We start from the raw sequence: 15,137 nt of genomic DNA, 5'->3' as shown, positions 1-15,137 counted from the left end.
ATATATAATTGAAATTAAAATCTATATTTGATTGAAATAAAATAAAATAAAATTGAAAAGGAAACTTTCTTGTATTAAAATTATTAAAACAAAAAGAAGAAAAGAAAAAAATAGTTGTGTTGGGTTATGCCTTTGCTCTCTTCTTGTGTTGCTGCTCTTTCTCTCTCCTTCACTTCTCTCTCTTTCTCTCTCTAAAATTTCACAGTTTCGATTCTACCCTTTTCACAACCGCTCCTCTTTCACGATTCCAGGTTCATCTTCTTCTCCTATTCGATCCACTTTCATCTTCTTCCTCTTCATCTTCAACCGTTTTTCTTCTGCGCCATTTTTTCGATTTCAATTTTTTATTTTTTTGGTAATTACTGCCAATGATCTTCTTGTATTCATTGTTGATTGTGTTTTTGAATTCTGTTTTTTTTTTTTTTGTAATTTGGATTCACGAGCCTGTTCTTCAATTTTGTTGTTCTTGGTTGGTTATCTTGTTTCAATTTGTTTGATTTTAATTTCATTATCTGTTTTGAATTTAGGGTTTTTGTTTATGAATTTGGTTTTTAGTTTTAGTTTCATTGCCAGTGAATTGAAATTGGGAAGTTAACATTTATGAAATTTTCATTGGAACTGATAGCTTAGAATTAGAATTATTGTTATTTCATTTTGGTGTGTTGAATTCAATTTTATAGGATTTTTGAGAAGTATACACTAAAAATTGTTGCTTTATTTTTATAATTAATTTTGGGTTTAAGGGATGATTTAGGCTTTGTACAAGTGATTACTGAAATATTTCTTGATTAGGGAATGGCTGGAGTGTTGAGTGAGGAGTCTGGAGTGGGAAATTCACGTGGGCAGCATTCTACCGGGGAAGCATTGGCGGAATGGAGGTCTTCTGAGCAGGTGGAGAATGGAATCGCGTCTACTTCTCCCCCTTATTGGGACACCGACGAAGACGACGGTGGTAAAGTCAATTTTTTTTTTTTTCTTTTCCTTTTTTCGCTTATACAATTCTACTGAATTTTTGTTGTTTTATTGCGTGTATGTGTGTGTTTTTCTAAGTGAGGTATAGGGATGGTAATTTTGGCATAAAGCATACTTCTATATTAGATGTTGTGCTGTGTGACAATATTTGGCGATTTTGGGATTATACTTTCCCTCAGCGATTATGAGTCGCAAAATCTTATTTTGGTGGAATCCTGCATAATCTACATTACTTTGAAACGATTCTACGATTATGGTCGCGGTTTTGGAACTACAGAAGGCAACTTTAGTTGTTGTTTCGTTTGAGACTTATGAGTTTGATTTAGTGTTTTAATTAGATAAGTATTTCAAGTGCTATACTGTTGTTCTGTGATTGTGTTTTATTACATACTAAGTGTTTTAAGTTTTAATTTGTAAGGGTTATGCACTATGCTATTATTTGAGCTATGCTTATGAATTTAAATTTACACAAGTATTTCAAGTGTGATTTAAGTTTTCTTTTGTTTTAGTTATGCTATTTTATAAGCATATATATGAATGAATTTATATGCATATATTTGAGATTTATGAATTTTGTATGATCTTACAGTTGCATGATTTACGATTTAACATCTCCTTTCCGATCTTGCGTAAAATCTTATTTTGACTACCTTTGATCAACTCATCTTAATATATACATCCTGTTTTTATTACTTGGATACACTTTTATTTGTCTCAGTTTCCAATTTATAAGATTTCTAGTGAGGTTAATAGATCATCAAATTTCTCAGACTGTTTATAGTGGCAGAATGGAATATGGATGTAATTATGTTTCAACTTTTACAGTGTATGAAGGCAAGTTATACGAATAAGATGGGTAATTCTATTGTGCCGATTGCCATAAAAGGTACTCTGGTGCTTTAAAGTTCCTATCTTAAAGGGAAACATTTGTAGAGAATCCGAGTCTACAAATTTGAACCCACATCATCTTAGTCACGTCACTCACTTGGCAACAACTTGAACTGTTGTACCAAATGTACCTTCTGCCAATTTTCTTAAAAGAACCTTTTCTAGGCTAGAGTGGGGGAATTCAGCAGGAAGTTGTGTCTTGTTCCTGAACAGTTAGATTAAATTCTCTTCTAAATGATTTTTTTTATTTTTTATTTTTATTTTTTTAAATTTAGCTTGAGCTGATTCTTGATCCTTTCATGATGGGTGGTGGTTGATTGCCAATATTTTTCCATAAAAAATTGTAAAAATCTTACTTCTTCTTCTCTTCGTAGGACAAAAACCTTCTGAGTTATATGGGAAATATACATGGAAGATAGAAAAGTTTAACCAGATTACCAAAAGGGAACTTCGCAGTAATGCATTTGAGGTTGGAGGCTACAAATGGTATGAGGGTCTAGATAAACTTATAGAAACGTGTAGTTTCACTCTGACTTACAGTTTTACTCTTTTAGAACTATTTATATGCAGGAATGTGTTGTTATGCTTGTATTATCCCGAGTCATTCATCACAGCAGTTTTACCTTGAGTTTTGATAAAATGTCGGTGTACTGTAATTTTTTGTAGATTATATCTCCGAGATGTCCTGATTTACTAAGGCATTAAATAAATAATAAATTAAATTATTCATTTAATCAAGGAAAGCACGGTGAATTTGGACGATTGAGATCCTCTATGGGAACAATGGAAAAAAAGGAAAGGAAGAGAATTATAAGTTGAGCACATTTGCACAATCCTTCTGTATATTTGTCAACACCCTTTAAGAAAGATTGCATGCTTTGCACCGTTTAGAAGTCAATCGTCTAATTCCATATCAGCTTCTAAGACAACAAAATATCCTTCAAGATACAGGGTTTATGCTCCAACCAAATTCATAATATCATTGGCACAAATCACACGTTGACTTAAAATTTAGAAACTGGCCTGTATCACACATTGGCTTTTAAAAACTGGCCTCTTCAGTTCCACTTCTAAGTATTGACCTAAAAGGATGAACAAGAAATGTACATGTCATGATTACAAATGACAGGGTAAAGAGCAAGACATAATGTACATATCAGGGAAACAACTTTATGTGATCTGTGATCGTGTAGTATTAATTCTATCAAAGCACCACAGGCCAAATTATGTTTTGATTTTCAACAGAATCTTTCTTTGGTTATTGGCAGGTATATTTTAATTTATCCACAAGGATGTGACGTTTGCAATCATCTCTCGCTGTTTCTGTGTGTAGCTAATCATGACAAACTTCTTCCAGGTAAAACCAATGATTTTTATTTCCTTGAGTTTAAATTAATAATTGTTAGTTTTACTTACTAAAGTTTGTTCCATAGTATTTGGCTTATTTTTCCTTTTCTTTTTGGGATGGTACAGGATGGAGTCACTTTGCACAGTTTACAATAGCCGTGGTCAATAAAGACCCAAAGAAGTCAAAATATTCTGGTACGTTTGCTAATAAGTGGCATACGTACTGGAGATTACAATTTTTTCTATCATCATTACTCATTTTTTGTTGAGTTTTTCAGATACATTGCACCGATTTTGGAAGAAGGAGCATGACTGGGGATGGAAAAAGTTTATGGAGCTGTCAAAGGTTAATGACGGATTTGTTGACTCTTCTGAGAATTTGATAATAAAAGCTCAAGTTCAAGTCATCAGGTATTCTTTTACTTAACTTTATGTTATTTAAGACTCCAATGTTTGGCATGCATCCATTGTATGGCTGTCTGATCAGATGGGATAATCTTGTTAACTTGTTTGCCTTTTGACTTGGAACTTTTAATTCAGATGTGTGACCATTTTTTTTTATTGGTTGCTGCTGCAGGGAGAAATCAGACAGGCCTTTCCGTTGCCTTGATTGTCATTATAGGAGAGAACTTGTTAGGGTATATTTGACAAATGTAGAACAAATTTGTCGGCGTTTTGTGGAGGAAAGACGAAGCAAGCTTGGGAAGTTGATAGAGGATAAAGCTAGGTGGTCGAGGTACTTTATGCTCTCCTTTGATAAAGCTAGGTGTCTCACTTCTGTCATATCTGCATTGTCTATTATGTCACATGATGTATTCTGTAATTATTATCTTGCCCTAAAGTGTCATCTAATAAAAGTAAGGATCCTTAAATTTTTATTTTTCACAGTCCCCGATTAATAATAGCACTCAATTCATCTTCCTGAAAATCTATTTTGGGTTGACTTAATTCCTCTTCAATCAGAAAGGCGAAAACGTTTGGGCAATTTGGGAAGAAAAATGCAGAAGTGAATCAGTGATGTTGGTAAATTTTGTTAAAATTAAGAATCTTCAGATATTCCTCTAATTGTAAAACTTCCTAGATTGATTGTTATTACTCCTAGAGTATACAACTTCCTTGGGTAGTGCTTACTAAATAAGCATTCAATTTATTTATTGTAAAACCATTATAAATACAAGGTGTGTGATCTCATTATAGACAGACAGAATTTACACTAATTGTACATATTTCACAAATCTAATTGTTGATCATGATTTGATGTATTATAAATACCCTCAGTTTATGCCTAGTTTTATGCATATGCATTCTGAAATTACCTCATTTTTTAAATTAAATTTGATTTTTATATTGCCATTTCGTATTTATTGCAATGACACTTTTTTTCTCGATTTAATTAACTAATAAAATGTGATAGTATCCATTGCCACTTGTGCCAGACCTTTAAGTTGTGGGTGTCTGATTTTATAAGCTGATCAAACAGTAATGTGCAATATTTGCAGTTTCTTTGCTTTCTGGGGGGAAGTTGATCAAACATCTAGGCGCCGCATGTCTAGGGAGAAGACAGATGTAATTTTGAAAGTAGTAGTGAAACACTTCTTTATTGAGAAAGAAGTCACTTCTACTTTGGTTATGGATTCCTTGTATAGTGGATTGAAGGCTCTTGAGGGCCAGACTAGCAAGAAAGGTTGGGTAAAATTGTTGGATTCTGAAGAAACACCAGCACCTATTGTTCGTGTTGAGAAGGATATGTTTGTACTGGTGGACGATATTTTACCACTTCTTGAAAGGGCTGCTATAGAACCACTTCCTCCAAAAGATGAAAAGGGTCCCCAAAATCGTACGAAGGTAAGATTTAGAATAATGTTTGTTAAAGTAACTAAGGATTTATACGTTGACACCTAAATAGACGGCGATATGGTTGAGCATTGAGCCAATTGAAATGTGATGGTATTGATACAACCGTGGAAGGAAATTTTCAGAGGATAAAGTTTTGGTTATAAGAGTAGCACAGTTACGCCTATTTGTCGAACGAAATCTGTGAAAATATAATACCAAAAACTTGGATACTGTATTCTGAACTTCGTATGTTTAGATTGAGTTTTTTTTTTTTCTTTCTTTTCAATTGCTTCTTCATCTACTGGCAATCTATTTTTAATAGACTAAAGAACTCTTCAGTTTATGTTTGTTCGCTGCTTAGGTTTTTCCTGCTTATATTTCATATTTTTTGTTGCTTTTATTCTGTCATTTCTGACTGATCACACGTATGGTAGCACTTTGGAGTTTCATTGTTTGAAGAATAACAAGAAAGGACTCATATATATATATATATATATATATATATATATATATATATATATTTAGTTTTTGCTTGCCAATAGCTATTGAACATCACTTTGTGCCAAATTACATTATTTGTATAAAATTACGTAATCTAAAATGGGATCTAATAATGAATGACAGCAAGGCAATTATATTCATATTCTGAATTAGTGAGGCCATTCATGGGAGTTAGGCTGCTTAGTGTTAGGTCCATGAAATGCTTTCTTGTGCAAACACAATTGCATCTTGAAAATAAATTTCCACTACATTTAGTAATTTGATAAAAAATTGGTTTTGGCTGTGGGAAGGAACTAATTTTTCATCCCTGTAAACTAATATTGGGTGCAAATATGGATTATTAGTTATTTTAAAGTTGCCCATGTTTGATAGCTTGATAGTGCATTTTTTACTATTTGTACAACACTAACTTAAATATTCCCTTTCCAACATTAATTCAATTTAGGCCGTGTTTCCTTTTCTTTTTTCTTAACCATATCTCGTAGATGTTATCTTTCTGATATTAATTAATGATAGTGTAGATTTTTACATATATAATTTTGAAAGCAACAAATCTAGCCTACTGATTTGCATATATTAGGTATCTGGAATGTTATCTTCAACAATCTGGTATATTATTATAAGTACCAACAGGGCTATGGAATATACGACACCTTTTGGCTTTATAGGTTTGGAATCCTTTTGATTGCTAAGTACCCCGTTTCTTGTGTTTTGTAGGATGTAAACTCTGGTGAGGATTTCAATAAAGATTCTATTGTGCGCGATGAAAGGCGTCTCACAGAATTAGGGCGTAGGACTTTGGAAATATTTGTCCTTGCTCATATATTCAGGTAGCATACACAATTTTTTTTGTAATTAGTCTCGTTCTGTGTTTCTCAATTTAATTGCTTGTTTATACACTCCTGAATTTTGTCTGTCTGGGAGCTGTTTATTTGCAAAAATCACCCGGTAGTAGACTCTACTAATTTAATCAGTTGGTTTTGTCGGTTTCTAGTTTGTAAGAGATGGTCAGTACGTGGATAGCTCCTTTGTGAGTTCAGATGTTATTTCAAGAGATTGCCTTGGCCATTGTTTTCAAATTGCAAGATTTTATTTGGCTGTTTCTTTTGGAATTCAATGTACTTTCATTTTTTAAAAGTATGTCTGTTCATATCTTGATTGGGTACAGGATCTTTCATTTTTTATTTGACGAAAAAATGAAAGATATAGTTAATCAAGATATAAACAGATATAGTTAATAACAATTTTGTTAGCTGCAAATGACACAACACTCTAAAGCTTCATTATGAACCTTTGCTATTGGGAAAAACCCAAGTCCCACATAGAGTGAAGATAGAGCCTGAAATGAGTTTATAAAGGGTGGCACCCCTCACCTTATAAGCCGGTTTTGTAAGGATGAGTTAGACCCATTATACAAACATAATATGGTATCAGGCCTATCGATTGGGCCGTCCACAATTTATAAATTATAACCATGCAACAAGGCCAACAGGACTGGACATTTTAGAGGATGTATTGGGAAAAATCCAGTTCCACATAGAATAAAGATAGGAGAAATGCTTAATATAGCGAACACTCTTACCACGAAAATTCTACGAAAACACATACAACAACTGTGCTTTTTATGGCACTAAGATATGAAATATTGCTAATAAAAGTCGGTTTAAGGGTGATATAGCTTCGTGGTTCCATTAAACAAAAGGTGATATAACTTCAGTACTTATCATGCTAGCAATCAAATTCAACCATGAGTATTGCGGTGTTTTTTCTTTTGGAGGATGAATCATGTTTTCATTTTCATTTGGTTAAAACACGTGGTCCTTATTTTATTCTCCTATTTCATAGCAGTCATATAGCAGAGTTTTACGTAGCAAAGATTGAAAAAAATTAGTAGAAATCAATATTCGTGATATATTCGCATGAATTTCATTCGCGACGTATAGCACAACTCTAAAGATAGAGCCTGAAATGAGTTTATGAAGAGTGAAAAACCCCCTCACCTTACCAGCCGGTTTTATAAAAATGAATTTGACCCAATATAAACATCTAATAGCTGTAGCTTGATGCCAGTTGTTTCAGATGGTGTTGTAATTGTAAATTTGGGTTCCCTGGTGATTTATCCTTGTGAAAAAGCAGTGAAATATAAGTATTTTATTATGAATAAGTAAATCTATTTGTATAAATTCTCTACTGAGTACTGACATGCCCTCTGTTGCTTTCTATGATTTTGACTTAATAACATATAATGAGCTCCTAACTTGGTATCCTGACTTGGAGAGGGGGATACTTATAGACAGTTACAGATCCTAGTTTGTGAAGACTAGGTGTTAACTAAGTGTTTGATATGCTTACATGTAAATAATATTTGGGTATATCCTTACATACATTTTAAATGTATAATATACTTGCCGGATAATTGATTCCCCCATCGTGTGTCACATCTTTAATGGTTGTGCATGAATATGAAGTAATCATGTTACAAAGTATGTGCAATTTCACTTTTACGAGAGAACTGATGATTTGTGATGTGTGGAAAGATAGATAAGTTCTTAATAGTGTAAGGCATACTTTTTGTTTCACTACATCTGAACCACACATTTTTTTATGTGATCTATACATCTATGTATTGGATACACGATGTAGTTAGAATTCCTAATTCCTAATTTCATGGGTGCAGCAACAAAATTGAGGTTGCTTATCAGGAAGCTGTTGCTTTAAAGAGACAAGAAGAACTCATCCGTGAAGAAGAGGCATCATGGCAAGCTGAAGGTGATCAGAAAACAAAACGTGGAGTCAATGAGAGGGAAAAGAAGGCAAAGAAAAAGCAGGTTGTGTTACAGATTGACATTGCATCATTAAGGAATCTTTATATATCTAAATATTGATTTCACATATGCTAATGCATTATCTTGCTCTCTTGTTAACTATTGTTTTTTTATGGACTATTTGTCACAGACTGAAATGCAATTGTCTGACATCGTTAATATTATGATTTTGAAGTCAATAGAGGCAAGATGAAAGTTGAAACCATTCTCATAAATTCCAGTACAAATTTTTTTTAAAGAAAAGTGTTATAGGTGACAATTATAATGAGATCTGTTGAGATTCCCAACTGATTAGAGTTATGGTTAATGATCCGTATAAGGCTAGAACACCTTCACCTCTTAAACTAGTTTTTGGAGTTGAGGTAGAACTAACTCCAATTCCAAGATGGTACTAACTCTACCCTAGTTTTGTTTTTGGGCCAGGCATATTTGTCTGCGCTTCAGATACCAGTCCTGAGTGTAAGTTGTGCTAAGATCTCTGTTTTTGGGCCACCAAATTTGTCCATGCTACATATTTGTGTAATTTTAGGCGTGATAGGTGTGTTAAGATATATGTTATTGGACCAACCACGTGAATCCATGCTTCAGATATTTGGATTTTGCTTATATTGAGCTCTTTTGCTTCAAAGCTTTCTCGGTAAAATTGTGATTGTAATCCTTTTTGAACACAAAAATTTAATGCAAGCATACATGAAGTGCGATTTTGCATGATTTGCCAATCTTTATGTTTGAGTTGCTTGTTTTAGATTGGTTGCGTCTTTACCATCCTTGCCTTCGTAGAAATTACATTATATTTGATGCAACATAATAAAAACAGATCTGTGATGCATTATGTAGAAAAGAATGCAGCACTGTAACAAAATAGTTAAGGCAGGAGATTAAAGTGGAATGTTGAAACCTGGGGTCTAGAACCGCAGAGAAAGCTTCAGAACTGAAGTTTTGTTGACTTATACTGGTTATAATAATTGCATAGGATTTTATGGTATTCCCTTTATAACCCTGGCATCCTAAACATCCATTTTATAAAAGTTTTCAAGCAGAGCCATCCAAGTCCATTAATTTCACATGATGACCAGATGTCTTAATAAATGAATTTTGAGAAACAATGACTGCAGAACTTCTAATGATACATAAAAATATAAAATAAGTAATAAACTAAGGACCTAAAATATCAAAGACTCAAATTACAATTCACCAACTGGCTTGCTTTTCCTGTTTTTATGCTGAGTAGCCTTATCCATAAATTTTTTGTTTGACTTGTAGAAAAATATAATTTTGAACTTTCGGACAAAATATTATAATTTAGGAACAATTACTCAAATTTGTAGTTAATCAGTAACCATTTTTCAGTTGAATTGATACTTTCAAGATTTTTCTGTTGACATCTCATTTTCCTATGCCATACCATGTACATGGGAAAAGGAGAGTTGTTAGTTTATTTTCATTTTAGTTGCTGACTTGTGTTCCTTTCTTCTCACTGCAGGCCAAACAAAAGCGGAACAATAAGAAAGTAAAGGACAAAGGGAGGGACGAGAGGACTACTATGGCTGTGCATGAGACGAACCAAGAAGACAATGGAGTTGATGAGAAAATGGATTCTAATGAGGAAGCTCAAACTCTGTCTGAAAAGCCTGATGCCATGGAAGATATTTCTGATGTGTCTGACTCTGTGGATGGAGTTACTGAAATGCTTCATCCGGATTCAGAAGACAGAGATACTAGTCCGGTTAATTGGGATACTGATGCATCAGAAGTTCATCCTCTAACTGAGGCTTGTAACAAAGGCATAGGTGATGTTTCATCCGGACAAAATGGAATGACTGATAAAAGGTGCAGCTCAGCAATAGATGATAGTTCATCAACATGTTCTTCCGATTCTTTGCCATCAGTAGTCATGATTGACCCCTACAAGGGGAACTCTTTTTCAAATTGTAAAGCCCAGAAGTCACCCAGCAGGCAAGTATTTAGCTTAATTTTTTTTTTTTTTTTTTTTTTTTTTTTTGTGTTGACGGGTCGTATTGGTGATATTTCAGAAGTGTTATTTTGATTTGGCTCTTTTTATCTGCAGAGGTAAGAACAGAGGCATAGCATCATGCGACACTGGTGGTTGGACGAATAAAATAGATAGTCGGCCATCTGGTGCTGCAGCAGATGCTGGGGTTATTAACAAAGAGTCTGGAAGTGGAAAGGCTGGAAAAAATGAGTCTGAGGGTGCTGTTGTCACATTGAAGGATCGGTTAAAGTGGGCTGAGAAGCATGTTGTCAGAAAGGTTTGTCCCATTTCTACTCTTGTTGGCAATACTCGTCAAATTGTTCAAAAATAAATTCTTCTCCGGAGCTTATCTGTTAATTTCTTACTGATTGTTAATGTCTTTCCTTTCTGTCTATTTTATTTCTCCTTGCTTCAATGTTGTATGGCCTTCTCATCTTAGAGAGCTAGGGTCCCAAACAATTTTTCCTGTTTCTTTTTCACAATTTAGGAGGTGCAGAGTAGTTTGCTCTTTGAGCAATTTTAAAAGGAGGAGTGCTAACAACACTTACTCTCTCATTGGGTGAAATCAATGTGGACCCCCCTACTTTAAATGGGATCCACATTAATTTCATCCAATGAGTGTTAGAGAGTTTTGCTAGCACTCCTCTTTTTCAAAAGATAAAAAGGGTCTTAAAAATGGATTGATGACTGAACAACTTGTATTCCCTTATTTAATATTCATCTTCAAGAAATATGTCTGTTTTTCCATGTTGTTTCCACCACCCGGGACAAATCAACAATGATTTAGTCCTTAATTGATTCCACTCTTTTGTTATTCCAAGGGCCTAGACAGATGTACAAAGATTTCCATGTCTCACATTATAGACACCACCACCACCCCAAAAAGAATCTGAGTTGTTTATGATCTCTGAATTCTGTTTTCTGATTATTTTATTTTTGATAGATTTGTTTTCTGATTATTTATTTGCTATTTGTGATTAGTTTAAGGGAGAGGCTTGAATATTAAGGTTTTTGGCCTTGTTGTTGTTAGGTGAAGGCTCATAATTTTTTTATTTAACAATCATATTTATGAAGCTAAATGGTTTTAAATGTGTGATTTATGTACCAGTATAAAGCCTTGTATCTTTTCTAATTGATAGGACGAGGAGGTTCTTTCACTTCAAACGAAACCCAACATCAAAGACGAAGTTGGGATAGAAAGACTCACTGACAATGAATGTCTACATAAAGCTGTGCAATCTTCACCTGTCAGTCCTCCTAGTAGCTCGCCTGGTCAAATGTTAGTAAACAAGACAAGTGCTACTTTAGATCCTTTTCATGTCACTAAAACATCTTCAAATGGCTCCCAACAGACTGATAAAGATCCATCTCCCCCCTTCACCTCTGCCTCACAAGTTACAACTTCGTCCAAAACTGAGATCCAGAAGACTTCAACTGCAAGATTAACTGAAGGATCTGTATCACGAGTGCCCACTATCTCAAGACCTTCAAGTACTCCTTTGGTTTCTGGTCCCAGGCCAACTGCTCCTGTGGTCTCAATGGTTCAAACAGCTCTGCCACTTGCACGCTCAATGAGTGCAGCTGGCCGGTTAGGTCCTGATCCCTCACCTGCCACTCATAGTCAGGTTCCTCAATCCTACAGAAATGCTATCATGGGGAACACTGTGACCTCAACTGCTGCCAGTTTGACCCATTCTAGCTCGTCATGTTCAGGAGTAAACCCATCCCTTAGCTATTCTCAACCATCTACCTTGGTGTCATCACCAATCTTTCTATCCCGGAGCTCTGATAGAATGGAAACTAATGCTGTCCAGTGTGGTGTTCCCTTTGGCTTGAGAACACAGGATGTTTTACAGAATGGTCCCCAGTGGATTGAAAGTTCTCAAAGAGAATCGGCTAGAAGCATGTATGATCAGCCCACTGGTCTTAATGATGATCAAAACCATGACTTGTACAGGCCACTACACAGCAGATCTATGGGTAACATGTTAACCGAGTTCCCAGCCTGCACATCCGGGCGTCAGAATCAAACGTTGTTGGTGGATGAGTTCCCACACCTTGATATCATAAACGACCTGCTTGATGATGAGCATACTGTTGGGAAGACGGCCAGGGCAAGTTTGGGATTCGAGTGTCTGAGAAATGGGCCACAATCACTAAATCGACAATTCAGCTTTACTGGAGACTTGGATGCAAATGATGACCGCGGATCCTCAACCAGTTCTTGCAGGCTCGAGCGTTCACAAAGTTACCATCATGATCATGGATTCCGAGGAGGGTATAGCTCGTCCCATGGGCATTTTGATTCATTTAGGGATTACGTCCCGCAAGTTACTAGCATGCCTTACGTCAACGGACAGGTTGATGGATTGATTACAAACCAATGGCAGGTGGCCACCGGTCCTGATCTATTGTATGCAGGCATGAGAAATACAGAGAATGATGGCTACCCATATTATCCAGATTATTACTCAAATATGGCATGTGGTGTCAATGGTTATACTGTATTCAGGCCTTCAAATGGTTCTTAGAGGGAAGGCCTGCTCACAATTTAATGGTCGCCAAAAATGTAATGTATTTGAGGAAATGTTGGTTTTTTATTTTTTTTTAGATTGGAATGAGGTTGTAATCTCTTCACAAGCAAAAATATTTTGTAAAGAGTGTTGTGTTTTTTTCTGCCAGCTCTTTTTTTATGCATGTTTGGCATTCTAGGGTTATAGTTGAATCCAGACGAGGTCTGAAGCGTTATGTCATCATAACTCTTTACCATGCCTCTCATTTCAGATGCAATTTGTACCCAAGGCTGTAATAACCCTTGTCAGCTATGGATATCAATAAGACATTTGCAAATGCCTACAAGTAGTTTTACTTCAAATTATAAAAAGAAGGGTTCAATATATTCAGTGGCTTTATTAAACACCAGTTAATTAATTTATTGTTGTTATTTAGGGGATTGCAAAGTTAAGCAACGTTAATTTATTTATTCTATGTAGAGACTCAAATTCAGTTTCTTTGGATTGCAAATTAGTCAAAAATAAAAGTTGAGCAATCACAATTGTATTAGTACTAGTTAATTTCTTTAAAACTGTTGTTATTAAAGAGAAAAATGTGTTTGTGTGTGTGTCTATATATATATATATATATATATATATATATATATATATATATATATATATATATATATATATATATATATTAAGGGGGAAATCTAACAAGTTCATGACACTTGTTAAAAAGATTAAAGTAGAAATTTTACATTGGAAATTGTGTAATCAACACATTGAAACATCAAAAAACAGTCGTTTCTACATAAATTTATCAATTATTTCTATTTTCGAATACTTAACAAATGTGCATTTGTTAGCATAACCCATATTATATTTATTTTTTTTGGTTACCCATATTATAATTGCTTAAATTTTCAATAGATTTTAATTTGAAAACTTGAGGAAATAAATTTAATTATGGAATGTGAGGAATTTTAATTTGAAAATTAAAGCAAGCAAATGAGGTGAAGATATATTATTATAAAGAGAATTTACTTTGGAAAAATCTAGCTATTCATTGTGTGTAGTGCAATTGATGATTTATGAGATAATATTGTGAGACAAATGAGATCTACTTAAGGGGTGTCTGTTAACATTTGTTTTCTCATATAGTCACCGATCGAGCCTTCAATCATTTGGATAAATAATTCAAGCATCCATCATTTGTACCACACATCATAAATGAGAATTCATTTTTTTATTAAGAGAAAAAAGTTTATTTCAAAAACTAGAGAAAACAATTTATGAAGATTTAATTGTGAAAAGGAGAGTAAAATCAAAGTGAGATAAGGAGAAACCAAATTTTTGTATAGTTGCCATTCAATATTTTTTTTTAAAGTTAAATTATGACTTAACAAGATGACTTGTGCTCTTTAATGCAAAAAGTAGATCTTACACATCCTTTGCCATATGTACACATGAAATTTACAGTAAGAAAATAACATTTGTCCTATGTTATTAGGGATGATAATAAGTTGAATCGATGCAGAATTTTGGAAATTCAAACTTTGATCCAGTAAACAAATTTAAGACTTTGAGTTTGATTTGTTATGAGTGATAAATCTACTCTTAGATCGAGTATGACATTTTTTTAAAGTCAAGTATGAATTATTTTATATTGATGTTTTTAACTGTAATTAAACTAAAGAGCAAACACTTGAATGAAATTATGCCCCATTTGATATTTAACAATATATTTTAGAAAATCTGGATTATATTATATTTCAATATTATTTTTTCCATATGTAAAATTAATTAGAAAGGGTCCAAACCAGTATCATAGTGAGAGCGACTCTACCATCCTTCTATGAAGAGTTGTGGAGGGTCCATAAAATTATGTGTTAGAAGGTTGGGCACACACCATACAAAGTTAAAATACAATAGACTTGTTACAATACAAAGACATGGGCTTCTCTTTTCACCCTAATAATTTCTCGCCTGCCGTCCAATTTTTTTACCCCATTAAGATTGTATAATTTGAATTCTGTTTGCATCATTATGAATAATATAATTTGAATCCTGTCAAAACTCATAAAATATATTATAATTGATGCGAAAGTCTCTGCTGACCATCATATCATTCCACAAAAACCGCACATTAGTTTTAGTCCTCCATCTGAGTGAACTGAATGCTTCCATCTGATGGATTGGTAGATGAAAGACAATACTTAACAGTGTCTAGGTTTCTTGTGTCTATGTGGTTGGATTCACAAATCTTCCAAATGTAGA

At 34.0% G+C, this 15,137-nt stretch overlaps 1 protein-coding gene across 1 annotated transcript; it reads left to right on the top strand.

Annotated features, from left to right (window-relative positions):
• The first annotated feature begins 99 nt into the window (after window positions 1–99).
• On the top strand, window positions 100–13,259 carry LOC25484396 (TNF receptor-associated factor homolog 1b). Its single transcript, XM_013613202.3, has 13 exons — window positions 100–251; window positions 793–952; window positions 2,235–2,346; window positions 3,129–3,217; window positions 3,334–3,402; window positions 3,486–3,618; window positions 3,785–3,943; window positions 4,707–5,052; window positions 6,262–6,374; window positions 8,222–8,372; window positions 9,853–10,325; window positions 10,438–10,639; window positions 11,502–13,259. The coding sequence occupies exons 2-13, from the start codon at window positions 796–798 to the stop codon at window positions 12,891–12,893; spliced, it is 3,396 nt and encodes a 1,131-aa protein (XP_013468656.1). The 5' UTR covers window positions 100–251; window positions 793–795; the 3' UTR covers window positions 12,894–13,259.
• Window positions 13,260–15,137: the final 1,878 nt, after the last annotated feature.

The sequence above is a fragment of the Medicago truncatula genome, chromosome 1 (assembly GCF_003473485.1).
Source record: "Medicago truncatula cultivar Jemalong A17 chromosome 1, MtrunA17r5.0-ANR, whole genome shotgun sequence".
Taxonomy (NCBI): domain Eukaryota; kingdom Viridiplantae; phylum Streptophyta; class Magnoliopsida; order Fabales; family Fabaceae; genus Medicago; species Medicago truncatula.
This window is presented reverse-complemented; position numbering and strand designations above follow the sequence as displayed.

Coding starts and splice junctions, on each gene's coding strand:
- LOC25484396 (XM_013613202.3), top strand. CDS start 796: ATGGCTGGAGTGTTGAGTGAGGAGTCTGGAGTGGGAAATTCACGTGGG. Junction 3,218..3,333: donor TCATGACAAACTTCTTCCAG/GTAAAACCAATG, acceptor GGGATGGTACAG/GATGGAGTCACTTTGCACAG. Junction 6,375..8,221: donor GTCCTTGCTCATATATTCAG/GTAGCATACACA, acceptor TCATGGGTGCAG/CAACAAAATTGAGGTTGCTT.